This window comes from Taeniopygia guttata, chromosome 11 (genome assembly GCF_048771995.1).
Source record: "Taeniopygia guttata chromosome 11, bTaeGut7.mat, whole genome shotgun sequence".
Lineage (NCBI taxonomy): Eukaryota > Metazoa > Chordata > Aves > Passeriformes > Estrildidae > Taeniopygia > Taeniopygia guttata.
Window position 1 is genome coordinate 16,106,378 of NC_133036.1, and position 18,005 is coordinate 16,124,382.

Below are 18,005 nucleotides of genomic sequence, written 5' to 3' on the forward strand. Positions count from 1 at the left end.
AATGAGAAGGGTGGAGGAGCAGGTGAGAGGAGAGGAAGGGGGTGTCATGCAGAGTCTGTTAAAAAAAGGGAGGTTGTGATCCCTGACAGAGGTGTAAAAAAAAAAACCATAAACTTGCATTTTTATATATAAATTGATTTCAAAGTAGGTCCATCAACTTTGAAAACACAATTACAAATTTTCTACATGCACATGAACCAAAAATTGCTTGAAACTATAAGAAGAAAAGATCCCTCCGTGGTAATTACGTAACTTCGATGAGTTTTTTGAGTCGCCTACGGCCTAAGCGTCAGATGTCTCAAAGGCGGTGCTGCCCCCGTGTGGTGCTGTCCGTGCTGCGGCCGGGCCGGGCCGGGCGGGGCTCCGGGGCTGGGGCGCGGCCCGGGCCGGGAGCGCCGACCCTGGGGCAGGGCTCCGGGCCCTGGGGCACGGGCTCTGGGGCTGGGCCGGGGCACGGCACGGCTTCCGCGGCTCCGGGCACCACGCAGTCCCGGGCAGAGCGGGGACCTCAGTCACCCCCGGGGCCGGCGCTCCCTGAGCCTCCCCTGCTCCAGCCCTGTGGCCGCTCGCGTTTCCCGGTCCCGCGGGGTCCCTTCTGCCCGCGGGGTGTCCGCATGCCCCCGCCCGGGGCTCGCCTCCGCCCATCGCGGTGCTGCCAAGTGCCCTCCTGCCCCCGCCGCGTTCCACCCTGCGCCCTCCAGGACTGTCGCTATTGCCTGACGCATCTGCTGCAGAGAGCAGCCACCAGCTCCCCACTCGCAAAGAGATGCTGACCCCTAAGCTCGCCAAGCACGGGGAGTATATTTGCCTGCATGGTCCCTTGCTTGCCGTATGGTCTTATGCCGCTTGCATGTCTCTGATAGTACACACCTTTCCTAATATCTAATTAGATGGGTGAAGGTATGGGTGTTAACGTCTTTGAAATGGGTCTTAATGTCTCCCTGACTTTGGGCAGCGGGTTTGTTATCAGGTACTGACAGTTTGGCTCCTGAAGTAGGTAAAGGGGTCTGTACAAGCCTGAACTTCTGAACTTTGGGGTAGAACAGTAAGTTCAAGGAGGAATATGGGGTACCTTCCTAGTACCTTGGCCAGTGGGGAAAGGAAGAGAGTGACATGTGGCCAGGAGTTTGGGACGAAGGAAGGTGGTGTGCTCTGAAACCTGGACATGCATGCGGCCTGATAGACTCTCTTCCTTTATTCAAAAAAAGGACTCCTCTGTTTCATTTTTGGATGTAAACCTCTGGCATTTGTGGATTTTCCTGACATCACCAAGCCCCAATTTTTCAAGGTTCCCACTTCCTTGCTTGGTACATCCCAGTTCCCCCTCTGGGAGCCCTCCCATCCCCCAGAGCTGTCCCTGTCCCTGTGCTCCCCACTGAGCCGTGCCACGGTCCCTGCCAGTGCACGCGAGGCCTCCTGCCCTGACGCACCACCAGAGCTGGGCTGGCTCCTAGAATTCAGCCTCAGGACGGGGATTTACCAGAGGCAGAACCTTTGAGCTGCTTGCTCTACGGTGCCAGATACAGGAGCAGCAACAGGGACCGGGCAGAGGAGAAAGATGGAGGCTCTCTGTCTTGAGGCTCCACAGGGACAAGTTTATTCCAGGAGAAGGGACAAGGCAGAAGAGTCCCGAGCACCTCTGTGGATGAGATTTCATACAGTAACAAACGCGGGGGTGAATACAAACAGCGAGCCAAGAGGGAATCCTCAGCGGAGGAGTGAGGGGGTGACATCCAGCGACTGGGGCCAGTTGGGGTAGGAGGGTGGTGTCGCCCTGATTCTTGAGTTTTTCTAAAGCCTTCTGAGTTTACATTCTATTGGGAAACTTTCCCACACAGTTTCTGTAAATAACATGTTGTTTTGCATTCCTTCATGGGGGTGGAGAGACTTGATGTACTAGTGGTTTGTCCAATGTCTTTGGAGAGGTGGCCCATTCACTCTCCAATCCACTGTCACCTTTGGAAAAGTATAGAAGTTGGAGTCAGAAAATAAACTTCCTCTTTTACCTTGCAAAGTGGCAGGTAGCTCGCGTTGTGCTTTCTCGTGTCCTATAGCGACAGGGTGGAGAGGATGGCTCACATGGGCCTATGTTTGATTTAAGGTGTTAGCCTTTCCTTACTGAATGAGAATAAATATTTTTTTCCCTCTGGGTTTTAAGAGGGACCAAAGGGAGAGTTACTTCCAAAAATAGTCTGTGCTTGTGCAACCTTTAAAAATGAAAAATAGATCTTTTAAGAGTAATGGTTAACAATGTGCTCTCATTACTCATTTCTAAATTGCTTTTCTTGGCACAAACATTTCTATGCTGGACCCCTGTTCCATAGTTGGAGAGAATCCAACCTTTTAACTCTTTGATCAAACTCATATAACTCTTCACAATTATTCTATCTTTGATGGTAACAAGAAACTCCCAAAGTATGCTAAAAAAAAAATCTCCAAACACACACTTTTGTAGCCCTAAACTGCACACAATATTCAGGGAGTAGCATGTAAAAGTGTTAAAAAGCAGATCTCAGCCCCTCAGCTAAAGATCATATTCCTGAATGTTTTTCACATGATTCATTAGCTCCTAATATCAAGTGTCATCCCTCTGGGTGAAGGACTTGGTAAGGCACTATTTAATTTTTCCTCAATAAAAGTCAGCTGTGTATTTATCTTACAGAAGAATGAGGACCCAGCCCTGTTTCCTGACACAAGAGGGAAGCAGAGATGTCTGTAGGGTGTAAATACTCTGCCAAGCATGGGGGGTGGCAAGAAGCACAGGTAAGAGAAGCAGGGGTTCTTAACTGCAGTGACGTTTATTGTATCATGACAAAAAAGAAGGTATTAAATTCACCTTTTAATGCTATGTGGTTGACATGGAAGCTAAGGTAGACTTGTGATCAATTTTCTTTCCTTTTTTTTTTTGGTTTGACCACAAAACCAGACAATCCATTCTTCACCCAGCTCTACTAATGAGCTTCTTTTTCTGAGGTTTTGTACCCTCATAATAAAGAACATCTGTACCTTGAGTAAAGCTTGACATTTCCCTGCCTATTCACCAAAGGCCTTTTTCTCTTCTTTCAATGCAGCACTATAAACTCAGTGCCTGGGAAAGAAACCTGGTGGAGTCTCCTGGATATTCTATTCTGATCACCTTCCATCAATATTTCAGCAGAATTACCCAATTCATATGGTAATCATTTCCTTCTAATCAGTGTTTCCTATGTAACCTTGTTTATTCACTCCTACTTATTCCCACTTGCCAAGAAAGCCAAATGAGACTATTGGGGGCATCTGTCTTCCGTGACACTGAGAACAGATTAATCATGCTGACAGCATGCTAACAAAAGGATGGTTTTCATTAATTAGCACTTATAAATGATTTGTTAAAGGTCACAGGGTGCTTAATGTATTCCTTAGTAAACAGTTACTACATGGACCAGCCAACCAATAAACTGCTTATACCCAGAGAAAGCTTTTCTGTTGGGCTTAGAGTACTTCTCAACCTTTCTGAAAACCAAGGGTCACCTACTATCCTGAGCAAAATGCTGATTGCCTAGTCTTGTGGAATTGGAGTATCTTGTACCTCATTGCTGTAAAATCTTTTATATGAGGTTATTACATTTTTATTATTCATAGTAACATATCTCTTTTTATTTTGTCTTAATTGTTTGGTCATGTGCATAGGATTGAATTTTTGAAAGGGGAGTGACCATTTTGCAGCCTGCTTGGTGGTGTCTGGCAAACCATCAGAGTTCAGGTTGAGTTATAGTGATTTATGGTATGCACTGCTCAGGTAGGGTGCTATTAGCAACTTCTTCATTAAGTCTTCCTAGAACTGCCCTCATGGACTTAGGCTGTAGTCATTAATATTACTGAACATGTGAGCAGGTACAGTTCTGACATTCTGAAACTGTCTGATTTTATTTTAACACTAGCAGAATTTCGAGTTTCCTGGGGCATCTAATGAAGACTGAAAAATCTGGATTTAAAATTTTGAAAAAAAGACATCAAAGCTTTTTTCTGGTGGGCAAGGACTACATCAAGTCTCCTAACACCCCTGGTATATTAGCAAGATCCAGTAGATGCTACTTAATTACCATGTATTAGCAAATATATTTAATATTTTTTAATATCTAAAAATATAATGCTGTGCAGGTAAAATTCTGAGAAGGTTTATATGTTTACAAAATTTCTATGAGCCCATTGTCTTTTGTCACAGTGTTTCTACAGCAGTGGATAGAAAGGGAAGCTGAAGATGTTTTCTTCATTACCTGTCTGATCTCAAGAGCTCCATGTGCATTCCAGGATTCTGCAGTGTAATCAGGGCTGATCCCAAGAACTCAGCTGGATTCTCCACGAGAACCATCCACTGTCATAGGGTTGTTTTTATTGCTGGTCTGAAGTTGATAAATGCTTTCTTACAGGATCACCCAGAAAGTGTTTTTTAAAAATGAGATTTTTATGTGATAGATTTATACCTTGTAGGGAAACTCCATGAAGTGGCTTGGATACACCAGCAAAACAGCCTATGAAAATGTAGTCCTGTGCCAGTAATACAAGGTGTGGAATTTGTGGTAAATTTTCACTTTGACTGTTGCTGTAGGGATATGCTGAGATACTTCAGACAAATCAGAGGTTAAGAAGCCATACAGACTTTTAATCATATACAAATATAGGTAACAAAAATTTTTACCCCAACCATATCAAATGTTGGTAGATTTTGAAAGAAATTTGCATATATTTGGGCCCTTTTGGCTGCTCTATTTTAACTCAGGAATAAATAAGAGAATTCAGAATCAGGTTATTTTACAAATATATTAAGTGATGGAAAATGGTTTTAAACACAGCACATTGCAGATGCCTTGAGTAGTTAGATCTTATAGAGCTTCTAGGCTGTATTATGCAGCAGGGATCCAAATTTTATCCTGTGGCCTGTAAGTACAGTAGTAGAAAAAAGTACTTTTGAATCCTCAAGAAAAGTCCTAGAAAAGAATGGCCTTCACATGGGTGCATAAGCTGTCAAAAATACTATAACAATTAAATAATGGTAATTGCAGATTTATTGCATTATTTAAGAAAATCTTGCATGTTTAATGGGTAAGGAATAGGAATTATCCTCCAAGTAGCAATATATTTAAATATTTAAACAAAATGAGAGAAACTGCTATTTATGACATGAAGGCAAACCTCTATTGTGAAGTTCTGAACAGCCCAAAACAAACAGAATGTTTTATTTTGTTTTCAAATGCCAGGTGTTAAATTGGAGCATTTGTATGTGCTCTGGCCACACTCTGCTGTTCCCCTGGGGTGTGCTGCCCTTCCCATGGGAGAGGAGGGAATGCTGTGGCAGAAAGGAGCTCCTGGCTCCCTCCCAGAGCTCCTGTGAATGTCAGAGCCTGTCTGAGCCTGCTGGAGACAAGGCTTAGCAAAGCCTCACCCAGCAGAGTCTGATCTAGTCCCAGGCTGGTTTCTTCTATGGGAATGTTCCAAATGACATCTAATATTTAACCATAACTGAGACATTTAGAGGCGAACATGTCTAGACTAACTGATGTTTTAAACCAGCTACTCCCCGTTTTTCTAGGAGTGTATCACCCTGAACTGCATGTAGTTAAAGAATTACATCAGATTTTTCTGTTTCATTCAGCATTCTTAACCCATAGGTAAAACTCTTGGCCACCGATTATTCCAGTTAGACTCTGTAAAGGATGATGGTTGTTTTTCACAGGAGCTCACATAATCCCAAATTCCCTCCTTAACTTCAGAACAGAGAGGATCCGATCCCTACTGCTCATACTGGAAAGCGTTACCATGCAGTAATATTTTTAATTAAAGTACAGAAACAGGAGGTGAAATCCAGCAACTCAAACTGAAGTAATATGCCAAAATATGATACAATGTAGGCCAAAACATAATATATATTCCTGTACATAATGACAGTACTCACTAAACATTTTTAGCATACAAGTAGAAAATAAATTAACAGAGAAAACTTGTGTTTCAGGAAAGAGTGAGTTCAAGGCAGGAGAGGGATAGTTTAACTTACCACCCTCTAAGAGGGAGGGGTTACTAAGCAAAAGTGTGTGTTGATAACCCAAAACATGGCCGTGTTCTTTTGTATGTGATTACGGGATCAGGAATTCACAAACGTATCGCTTGGCAGTGCGGCACACTTCATCCACCCACTTGCCCTGGGCTGACTGCGACAGGAGGACACAGTTTTCCCTCTTGCCCCCGTTGGGCTGGGCACGGTCCCAGTTGGAGTACTGCAGAGCCATGCCATTGACATCCACAAACCTCCCTTCATGGACCATGTCAGTGACACCCAGCCAAAACTCGGCCGCGCTGGGCGCGCTTTTCTTGCCGTAATCGCGAAGGACGTTCGTTTCCTCGCTGTTCCTCGGGATCGCCAACGTCCCCCCCTTGGCTATGCAGTCCTCGTTGGCTTCATGGAAATGCTTGGTGCCTTCTGACATGAGGTAGCACTTCTTGTGGGCCTTGGTCCCACGAAGACACACTGTGAACAGACAGGAGTTCGCACCTTCAGTACAAGTGTGGGCCTCAGCTTTCAGTAATGGCTCTCCAAATGATAATTTAACAAAAGCACCTTGAAACTTGAGCAGGCACATCCTTCAGCAAGTGAAAGGCTCTTGACTCCACAGAGCGGGCCTGAAATTTGGAGCAAGATCAGACTTACCTGCTGGTGGTCCATGTAAGACCCTGTGTGCAGCCAGCATGTCAGTGTACCTTTGGAAACAGACTGCTGAAATATAACCCAGGCCTGTTCTCAGTGCCCCTTTTACCAAATAGTACTGCTTTCAGCAGTCCTGAAACAGATGGAATGGATGAGGTTTGTTTTGTTGGTTATTGGGAAATCTGTATTTGGCTTTATAGTGGAGACATCTAAATGTCTTTTAATACTGGTGATATTTAAGTAAAGAAAATTTTTGCATCTTATCTAAGCTCAGTTTCTAGCAAGCAAAGGCAGGACAGAAATGTGCTGTATTAAATGTGTCCTGCTCACCAGGAAAATACTGATTTGAAATTTGTAATACAAATCTCTGAGTGATTACTAAAACCTGTAGAAGATTGCATATTCACCTCCCTTGGCAATAATTTATTTTCTTTCCAGCAAAGTCTCCCCCTTCAAACTCTAAATCCAAATAAGGTAAAGTGACTTAAACCTATAAGTGCTTTAAAAAAGTGCACACTTATTACTGAGCTTACAGGACAACCTGCACCAAATCTTCTAACCATTTGAATTTATAAATCTGCTTCCTTTTACTTCTGCTGGGGAAGTCTTGATGTAAAGTCTGAATGGACCAGAGGGCTAATTTGGCAGCTGCTCTGTCACTGGAATTGCCTTGCAGAGCTGCTGCTGGGTTGTTCCAGTCTGAGGTCTGTGGGGGCAGGAACACAGGAGGGAATCCTTAAACTTTGCCTTCCAGCTCTCCCAATGCAGATTTGTGAAAAACTGATTCTCCCAAGAAAAATAACGATGGCAAGGTGAACCCTCCTTGATGGAGTGTTTCTTCTGAGCTGAGGAAGGTACCAAAGGCCTGGAATAGACTCCTGTAACAATTATTTTTAGAATCCTGCATGTTATTACTTGCAGATTATTCCATTCCTTAAAATCATCTTGTACTTATGTACATCTTCTGTCCTGATATTTTCTATAATCTGTTTTTAATCCCTGTCATCTGTTCTTGTAAAAAAATAATTATGTCTCTGATCAATAGGATATCAAAGTCACTTTGGACCACATCCTATGTCTCAAGTTTTTAGTATTTCCAGTTGTAGTATTCACTGCATTCCTTAGCTGCATTTTCAGAGTCATAATTTTCTATTAGGGTTTACTCTTCAAATTTTAATCCTTCCAATGGCCAAAGTAACGAACCTGTTTATTAAATGTGGAACTCTTTAACAAATTTATATTTATGGGAAGGATCAGAGAGACTTCAGCAGTGCTGCAGCAATGGTAAGGACTGGATGTCTTTAGGGAAGAAGTATGTGCTGCAAAATGGTGTGTGGCAGCATTTCCCATTTCACTCTGTGTAGAAAGGAGGCCCAGGAAGTTCAAGCAAAAGAAGAAATCAGATTTTTATGGTGTGTCTTGGAAACGTCCATAAGGTAAAAATAGAGCTCCTTTTTTCACTTGTTACAAGGATGTTAACAAAGACAGTCAGAGCTAGGGGTTTGATAGGTGTCCTTTTGCCACATTTGGATTCCAGTTGCACAGTGTGGGTTATAAATTTAGAATAAAGCTCAAAATAAGTCTTGAGGAGAGAAAGTCTCCCAGTTCTGGTTTCATTTCTAAGCCACTGTATGCTTCCTCTCAAGCTCCCTCTGGAAGCAATACAAGAATTACTTTAAAACAAGAGTTACTTGTCTAGCACAGGCTCCCTCTTTTAAGAAACTTCTAAAGCCTTCTTATAAGACATTTGAAATAAAAATATTTTGTAAAGCCCCAAAAGCTCTATGTAACCCAAGACATAAAACTGAACAACCCAGATATTACCATGCCTAAGGAAAATACATTCTGTTTCATGAGAATGATGTCATTTCCTCTGTAATGTCCTCTTGTACATGTTTAAATGCCAGGTTTTATGTCAACAGCTGTGAAAAAGCACAACTGTCTAGTAGGTGCATGTGTATTTACCCTTCTTATTTTGTTTGGAAATTTCCATCTGGTTATTGAAATACTTAAAGGACTCTGCAGTTGGTCCAGAATATTTCTGAACTCACAGTGGATATAACTTTGCAGTTTTATGACAACATTCACATTTGAATATATGTTCATATCAAAGCTGGGCACTTATCTCGCTGACCACCTGAACTCTCAGACCCAGGAGCCCTCATTGTGCTGCCTTTGGTGATACAAAACTCAGAGCTTGAAGTTGTGCATAGCAAAGACAAAAGGAGTTCTTGCTCTCAGTGAAGAATCACCACTCATTCCCCAGCAGTTGAGACCTGATTTTACTTGAATGCTTCCTTCAGCATTTGCCTGTCTGGTAAAGCCATGGCACACCATGGTTTTATGGAGCTGTACTCTTCAGTCATAAAATCCCATTAAAGAGAGGGATGGGAGTGAAGAAGAGAGGCAGTGGGAACTTTTGAAATCCACTGACCAGCATAAACTGCTTTACCTGTCTGCAGTGCTTGTATTTCCTTCAGAGCATTTACTTCTCGCCACAATTTGTCAATCTGGGTCTTCAGGTCATCTTTTTCTGACACAAAAAGAATATATAGAAATTAACAAATATGTACACAGTAAAAAAAATTAAAATGACATATTAAAATCTGTTTCAAAATATCATGCTGATATTGCTGCATGGCTGAAATGCTTTTTATTTTTAAAGATTTCTTCTTAATGAAATCATTCCTCTAGAATTTCTATAAAAAACACAAGGGACCCATCTTTACCTTTCCTTCTCATATTTATCATGGATGTTGCCCTAAAAACTTTTTGAAATTCATGGATTGTTGCAGCTAATAATTACTTAGTGAGCTGGTATCTAATTTACAGAAAAAGTCCCTTTTTCTTTTGAAACTGCACACTCTGGTGTATGGGCATGACATACAAAACATAAAGGACACAAGTTGTATTTCTTCAAAGAAATGTTATTTCTGTGAGTGTGAAAGTTTCACACAGCTCTTGTTTTAGCACAGGGAGTAACAACAAATGAAACCTGACCTGACAGCCTGAATGTTGCAGATGTGCTTGCTGAGCTGCAATCTCTATTCCCCAGGATTAGCCTTCCTCTGTCCCTCAGTACAGAGAGGGCCTGGGGACTTGAGTCACACAAAATCACTCTGAATCAGCATTTTGTAGCACTTAAAAAAGCACCAAGAATATGATAGGACAAGAACAGAAGCTAATTTGCACATAACTCCATTTTCATGTCCTCTTTTCCATTTTTTTAAAAAATCATCATAGTATCTTGTAGGGCTCCCTGCTTCCCCAAGGCAAAATTCTCTGTTCTCCAATCAGTGCTACTCTGTACTGACACAAAAAATTTATAAGCAGCCTGTCCTTAGGACACCTAAGCTTAAAACCCTAGAGACCCCAAAGCAGAAGGAAGTGTTTAAAACTGTGAAGCTCCAGAGCAGCTCAATCTTCTTGTACAATTAAAGCCACAGTTTTTTTAATTAAATAGGAGTTCAAATACTCTCCATCAGTGAACCTCCATCATACCTGCTTTTATTAGAAATGAGTCTTTAAATTGAATACACAGACATTTCTAAACAACATTCTGTGGTTTTGTATTTACTCTTAAGCTTTGCTGTGGGAACTGATGCTTTATCTTCTGCTAATTCATTGATGTTGACCTGCTAATTAGTTTGACTTGCTCTTTTCATAGTGCTTTTCATACAAGTGGAATAATATTCCACAAAGAGTAGACAGGCATTCTGTTAAAATTAGGAAATGGTACAAAAATCTGAACAGTAATCCTTGCAGCCTGAATGCTTCTGCTTGTTTCCCCCATATACATAAATTTCCATTTTTCTGATCTTAGTCAATATAGCTACATAACTAGGAATGATCAGCCAGAATCCTCTCTCAGCTGTACCTGTGAATTCTAAATAATGTTGACAGAGTGAACAGCCACAACAAAGCAATATATTTGCAGCTGTTACACAGCTCCATTTTCATAATTCATTCTGGCACCTTATTTGTGGCTTTGCTAACTCACATAAAAATATTTAAAAGACAGATATAATATAGACTCAAGTGTCCTTTATAAATAAACATTTGTGTAATGTTAGTTTTGGTTCATGCAGTGCTGTTTAGAGTACCCAGTAAATTTGCACAGTCTATAGGGTTCGCTCCCTCCTCCCAGTTCTGACCCAGTACCTTTCACTCTACGTTTGCTGTGCTTCCTGGCTTTGAATTTGGAGGCCTGGCTGATGGTCTGATCCAGCAGTAGTAAGCTTATGAGTAGAAAAATCCTAAGTCCAGTTTGTGCCATGTCTCTTTGAAAGACCCTAAGAGGGAGCTCGAAGAGATTCCCTTTAGCAGCTCTGAGAGAGGCCACCCAGAGCCATCTCAGCAGGGGCTGCCTGAGCTCAGCTTTATAGGGCGTGGGCTGGACTCCTGCTTACGAAATGTGTTCAGTGCTTGAGCTGCCTGTAGCATAAGACACCCCCTTGTTCTCACACCCCATCTGAAAGTGCAGTTTCCATTCTGAGCTCAGCTGTCCCAGCCCTGAACACTGCCCTGACTGAGTGCCACAGCTCCTGATTTAACACTGGAGCCAAAACCTGGGCAGAGCCAGACGGGTGCTTGTGCTTTGCCAGCCTCCAGGAGGGGCAGCCAGAGGATTTCCACAAGTGCCAGAGGCTCGCCCAGCATGGCTCTGCCCCAGGCTGGTTAAGTCATGACAGTGCCATCACCTTCCACTGAAGCACAACCAGGATGCTGCTTCCTCAAGAAATGCAAGCACTGCAACTAGAGACCCACACAGAGGATAAATACATTAAAATCTCATTATGAGAGGAATGCATTTATTGGTTTATGAAGAGTTAATAAATGATTGATAGTTATGACTGCATTTCTGGTTGAGAACAGAAATCAGCAGGGTCTACTCAGGGGAAAAAAAAGTAGCAGTGCTCTCCCAAAGGTTCCCAAGTTCTGATTCTAAAGTCAGAGGAAGAGTGCCTGAAGCAGGACAGTGTCTCCCTGGAATCTGGAGAAGTCTCTGAATTTGAATTTCTTTCATTTGCCTTTAGGCTCTGTGGACTTCTGTGGGGTTGCCTTTAATTGGGATTGCTACGTGAAGTAGAACCTCTCCCTCATTTTGGTGAACGAATGAAATTGTCACAAAAATATTCCCATCCGTCCCCCTTTTTATTTTTTCTTTTTCCCCCATTAAAAGAGGGTTTGATTAAATGTGGACCCCAGAGCCATTGCTAGGTGCTGGCGGGTGCAGTTCTTGTCCTTCAGAGCTGCTCTTCCTGACATCCCTTTGCCCTCTCTGCCTTGATTACATTTTGTTCACATTGCTGACTTTTTTTTTTTTTTAAATTTATTTATTTTTTTAAATCAGGACTGTAAGATCAAGGGATGTACTACTTTATTTTCAAAGAGCTGGGATTTAGGAATATGCTGGTGTACAGCATGAATACTTGCTGGCTTTTTCCAACCCCCACTAAGGCACTTCAATACTTTCAGTGCAAACCACACCTGCCCTGTCTGTCCTGGACACCTTTAAACAATTCCCTGTATTCTCGTAGTCCGTAACTAGCAAATATCTCATAACCATTAGCTAAGAAACTTTCCATAAATGCATCCTGATATGATCAAACTTAATTCCAGTGGTCCTGCTCCAAAATATTGAAGTATTTACATCAATTGTGTATGGAAACATCTGGATCAACATTGCTCAGTCCTCAGAGCTGTTTTGGAGCACAGAACACCAGAGATGGCTGTTGTGGGTCCCACCCACCCAAAACATCTCACACAGCTGCAAATTTCAGTCCATGGTAAATGTAAAAAGGGCTGTCATTCCATGGTAAATATGGAAAAGGCTGGCACACCAGAACTGAAATGTGAGTTGGCAGAGAGGAAAATCAGGAGCTTTGCAAGGGTCTAGTTCAAGATTTAATCTGTCCTTTAGAACAAGCCCTAAGTTAAGTTTGATCCATGCTTTATCCCAATGGTATTGGGACATCAGTATAAGTTAATTAAGGGCAGATGGCTGAATCAATAACTGCCTCCAGTTAGTTTTTCACTTGGTGCCTTCTCAGATCTTGGGGAATTGCACATGAAGCTGATCCTGAACTGCTGCAGCTTTCAGCCTGACAAATTAAACTGTGCTAATTTCATGTTGCCTTGATAAGGGAGCTGCAAACCCCTGGAGCTGTTTCATGTGGAGCTTCACTGTCCCCCAGGCTTTGGGAGAGGCTGGAGCAGTTGCTGGGTCAACAGAACCTTTAGTGTGTGTGTTCAAGGTCTCAGTACCAGAATGGATTTGTTCCTGCCCCAAGGAACCTGAGCTTGCTAACACAGGCTCCTTTTCTTCCTGTGAACCGAGTCTGACAGAGAAAGATTTGTACTCCACTGGGGCAGCACACAAGTCACTAGAAACAGAGGGATAAAGAAAACATGGATTTGGTATTCTGACAGTTCTTGGCCAAGAGCCTGAATGCAAACCTGCTTTTTGGAGCACACGGTGTAATGTCCTTGCAAGAACAGAGTTGAAATTCTGATTTGAAAGCTTAATTCCCCTCATTCAGTATTTCCTATGAGCATTTTTCCAGTCTACAAGTAGCTCAGATGGACTTCGCTCCTAAAAAGTGAATCACAAAGCTACCCTTGCAGCTGCTGGGATAGACCACAAGGGTATAGGGGCTAGAATTCCTCTGGAGTACCCAAGAAACAATTGCCACATTTAAGACTAACCTGTACCAAGTATAGCAAGTGGGGAAACTGGTTTAACTTCCTGGGTATGGTGTGTGGGCAGGAGAGCCAGAGAACAGTCAAAGTATGTTGCTGGGAAGATGTAACCTCTCAGGGCTGCTGTGAGGAAGCAGAAAATGGAGCCACACAGGAGTAGCACACTCCCTGAAGTGAGTACCTGTGCTGTGTATGGGCTTGAAATCAATATTATAATGTCATTTAGAGGTGGAATTTTTCTTTTACTGGCACAGTTACAGTAATATAATATTACCCAGGGCATGAACACAATTATACACTGATAGAGGTAGTTTTTCTTGAAACAAATTATTCCACTTTCCTTATCAGACTATACTATATAAATATAAATATTCTCATTGCTTTAGAGCTGCATCCAGACTAGGATGGGATTGTGGTTTTTTTTTGTTTGTTTGTTTGTTTGTTTGTTTGTTTTATTTACATCACTACAGTAGAACTTGTGCATGCAGACAGAATTGTGGTTTCTCTTGAAGTACTCAGCTCACTTCGAAGCACTCTTGCAGTGCTCTGTCTGATAAGAAACAGTCAGAGCACTTCAAATCTTGCAAAAGCCAGAATTGCTGTGCTGCAGTGGCACCTGGGGTTTTGGCTCCCATCTCCCCACCTCATTCCTTTTGCTTTCAGACAACCAGACCATTCAGAGCATAAACATCCTTTGGTAAAAGGCTTTTTTTCAGTTTCTCCACAGAGACTCTTCAAGGTAAAACTGTTTCCTTCAGAGACAGTTCTACCTTTATATGCTCCTCTAAACTGGCTCAGGAAAAGTCTTCATACAGCTGTTTTTTCCTCTCCATTCTCAGCCACCCCTGGGTTTATGGAAAGAACATGCAATGGGGCACAGAGTATGAGAAGCCAGTGTGAGATGAGGACTGGATGCTGAGCTCCTGAAATAGGTCTGGCTGCAGATGTACAACAGCAATTGTAAAAAATAGCTTTGGAAAGATTAATGCTGCAGTCTGTTGGGAAGTGAACTGCTCACATGTTGCCAGTAGATTGTCTGTGTTTTACTGAACCTACAGTGTGCCCCAGAAATAGGAAATGGATGGGCTCTATTTGCTCCTGGAATCAGAGCAAACTCTATTCTCCTTGCAGCATTTCAGTTCTAGAAAATTAAGCTCAGCTTTAGGAAAATGAAGCCATTTATTTGGGGAGTAGGTAAATAATTATTTGTCCCTTCTACTGAGAATATAAAGAGAAAATGAAAACTGATTAGAGCTGTTGCCAGACTAAGGAATTGCAAGTGAGGTAATCTGAGGAGCCAGGATGGTCAATTAAAGTAGATAACAGAAAGGTTAGTAAAAGGGTTTAACACAAAGGTTAGTAAAAGGCTTATCACCTCCAATACATCAGGTTTTATGACTTGGGTAAATGGGACCAACTAGTTGATTTTTATTTGCTTCAATTTAACATAGTAAATTTTACAAACTCTTCTAGTCAAGCATTATGTCGTGCTTGGAAAATTACTGTATGCTTGGTTTCTTTGGCCTTGCAAAGTCTTTCTTAAGGATTTGATCTCAGTCCTAAGAGGCATGAGGCAGGATCATGGCTGACATCCCAACACCAAAGTTATTTTGTGGAAATTTGTATGAACAAACTGTTTAGAGAAGCAAAGGGCTAGCCTTATGGTATCTGATGTTTATTAATGATATTTCGGGGTTTTGCCATCAATTTGAGTTTTTTTCTGTCATGCTAATTTGGTGTTTTGAAAGAAAATTTGCTGGTACAAGTGACCTGCTGTGTCTAACAGAATTAAAGGTGGTTCCAGGTTTATTGCAGAACAAGGCTGCCCAGCAGTGACCTGCACTGAGTATCAGTGAGTTTTGAAATGAAGACATTCATGTCTTCTTTAGATATGTGATTCTGCTCTCCTAAGTACTTGCCTCACCTTGGCACTGTGGACTGTTCCTGATTGATCAATAAATCTGCTTCTCAATGTGGTATTTGAGCTGTTACTGCCTACAGGTCCAGTGCTTAAAAAAAAATTTTAAAAATTGAGATATAATAGTGTATGTGAACTGAAAAGATGAATCAGGGCAGTATTTTGAGCTTCTGGAATCACTGCTTTTTGTACCTCTTCTTTTGGGGTCTTTGTCACAAAGCATCTCACAGATGGGCCTCAGCAAGCAGAGAGGAGGGGAAATGGTTTGCAAAATGCAAGATAAAGGCTTGTCTTACATCTACCACAGATATTTAAGCCAAATAGCATTATCTTGTCTAAGTGACCAAATCATCTCACCTGTATTCCTGTCCTTCTCTTGCAATGGCACTGGATATGGATTACAGGTTGTAAAGCAGAGAAAACACAACTGATCCAGGCCAGAGACTCAGAATGCAGAAGAGATTCACCAAATCTACACAAAGCAAGGAGGGAAAAGCCACTGAGCTCTTCTTTTGGTTTCCTGTTCAATGCACTCTGCACTGACACAGGTCCTTTCTTATGGTGTTCAGGTATCTCAAAGGAATGACCGAGTTGCCAAATCTTTTTACTTCAGGCCTTTAGCTGCAAAGATAAGAAGGTGCACAGTGTTTTTCTGCCTGTCATTGCCTGGTTTTCTAGTCAGAAAGGACCCCAAAGAAATAGGTGCTTGTTTAGAGATAAATGTTTTGCTGGATATGTGAAATGTGCACAGAGAGCAAACCACAATCCTTCTCAAAAAGGGGACCTTTTACAGATCAGCTGACTCTGGCATCTCTAAAGATAAGGGAGTCTAGGAGAAAATTTAAATCAGTTTCTTTGCAGTCCAGGTGCAAATAAAGAGTTGAATGGTGTCTTTTAAAATGGTACTCCTTTGGACTTGGCAAAGTTTCCACGCTGGAAATTCCTGGCAGCAGCTCAGCTCTTTTAGCCCTCAGGATATGTTTGAGAATGTATCTCTTTCTCTTTTGTAAACACAAATTACCTGTTGTGCTATTTTTTTCTCCTGTAATATGTGCTTCCAGGAAGGTAAAAACCTTCTTGAAAGTGACCTGAAGACATCCTGAGCATTTAATTTCTCCCTTTAAATATTTTGGTTTGATCATCATAGCTGCCCTAATATGAGGTTTTCCAGCATGATCTCAGCAGTTCTGCTCATCCTTATGTGTGCCAGACAAACTGATTTGGACACAGCCTTGGTTAGGCACTATGAAACTCTCCAGACAGCCTGAGCTGCACATCCACAGGCTCACAGCAGGTTTCCAACAGCGCAGCTCTGCACTGCCAGGAGGGCTGGGCAGAGCAGGGATTATGTTCTGGGATGTGTAGATGTTTCTTGGATTTTGCTCATTAGGATGAAAATTCAGACTTGTCAGGAGTGTGATCATGTCTGCCTTTGGTGGCTGCACTTCACCAAGGACTTGGAGGTTCTGCTCAAGGGCTGAGGCTTTCTGCCTTGCCAAACCAAAACTTGAGTCACAGGATCTGCAAACAGCTGGCCCTGCTTCTCTGTGTTTTAGGAGCAGCACTGTCCCCATCCACAGGCATAATCAGCTCCTTTGTTAGGCCCCAGGCTTGGAAAAACTTGGGATGTAGCCCAAATAAACCACCATTCTTTAAAATGGAAACAGAATTTTTAGCTGCCTAGTCAGGAAAGAGAAATAATACCTAAATGTAACTGCTTGGGAGATATCTGCTTGTCTCTGAATGGAAACTCAAGCAGTGGAACTAGCCCTGGCTAGCTGGAGGCTGGGGAAGAGGGAGAACAAATCCTGCACCAAGCCCTACCTTCCTGCTCTGTGCATGTCCCTGCCCACGTGCTGGGATGAAGTGAAAACCACACATCAGCAGCTGGACGATGCTCACACAAGGATGCTGAGAGTGCAAAGAAACACTGACCAGTACAGGAGTAATTTTCACTAATGGCCCAGTATGTCCAGTCAGAAATAGCATTGTCCCTGGGAGGGAAGCGCACTGGGAAAAGTCCTGGGTGTAACTTCCCCTCCCATCCAGCTCTCCTACCCTCCAGGCTCTGTGTGAGCACACACAGATATGCTGCTGCTGCTGGATGTCTTTTCAAAAGCTGCTCCTAACATTTTACTGAGCACTACACAGAAATCTGTGGGGACTTTTTAAAGTCTGAGTTGCCTTTTCCTGCAAAATTCCAGTCTGGGCAGAGAGAACCACGACAAGTCAGCACAGCATCCTCCTGCCCAGTGAGCTGCTGTCCTTAGGGACCTGGAACCCAGCAAGGGGGTGCTGAAGCCACAAGAATGAAGGCACCAGTGCAGATGAGCAAAACAGATATTTTTGTCTTTTGTGCTGCATTCTGTGTCTTGTTTGCTGATAGCACTCAAGCTATCCAGCACAAAGCCAACTTGTTAATGTCTGTATAAAATGCAGTCACTGCACAGTCTAAAGTGCAGCCAGACCCTGGCTGAGGTACTGGCAGTATTTAATGAGTAGGATTTGTCCATTCCAGAGATTGCAGGATGTTCCAAACCCTGCCCTACATGTTTGGGAGAACCCTGGAGTGTTTAAATGAAAAGCTGAAGGAATCAGCAAGAAGGTGGCTGCAGTTACACCTGAGAGGATGCACACATCTGCATTTCAGGGAGATTTTATAAGCAGGGATTGTGGGTCTGGACATAGCATCCTTCAGAACTTCAG

At 42.6% G+C, this 18,005-nt stretch overlaps 1 protein-coding gene and 1 long non-coding RNA gene across 2 annotated transcripts; one reads left to right on the forward strand and one right to left on the reverse strand.

Moving 5' to 3' along the window:
- Positions 1–413: 413 nt before the first annotated feature.
- Positions 414–9,307, forward strand: LOC115496831 (uncharacterized). The gene is made up of 3 exons (XR_012057740.1): positions 414–3,175; positions 4,205–4,545; positions 6,149–9,307. It is a non-coding gene; the product is annotated as an uncharacterized lncRNA (long non-coding RNA).
- On the reverse strand, positions 4,910–11,070 carry CLEC3A (C-type lectin domain family 3 member A). The gene is made up of 3 exons (XM_072934343.1): positions 10,841–11,070; positions 9,132–9,212; positions 4,910–6,502 (listed from the first exon to the last, which is right to left on the reverse strand). Exons 1-3 carry the CDS (start codon positions 10,953–10,955, stop codon positions 6,111–6,113), a joined length of 588 nt encoding a protein of 195 aa, XP_072790444.1. The 5' UTR covers positions 10,956–11,070; the 3' UTR covers positions 4,910–6,110.
- Positions 11,071–18,005: the final 6,935 nt, after the last annotated feature.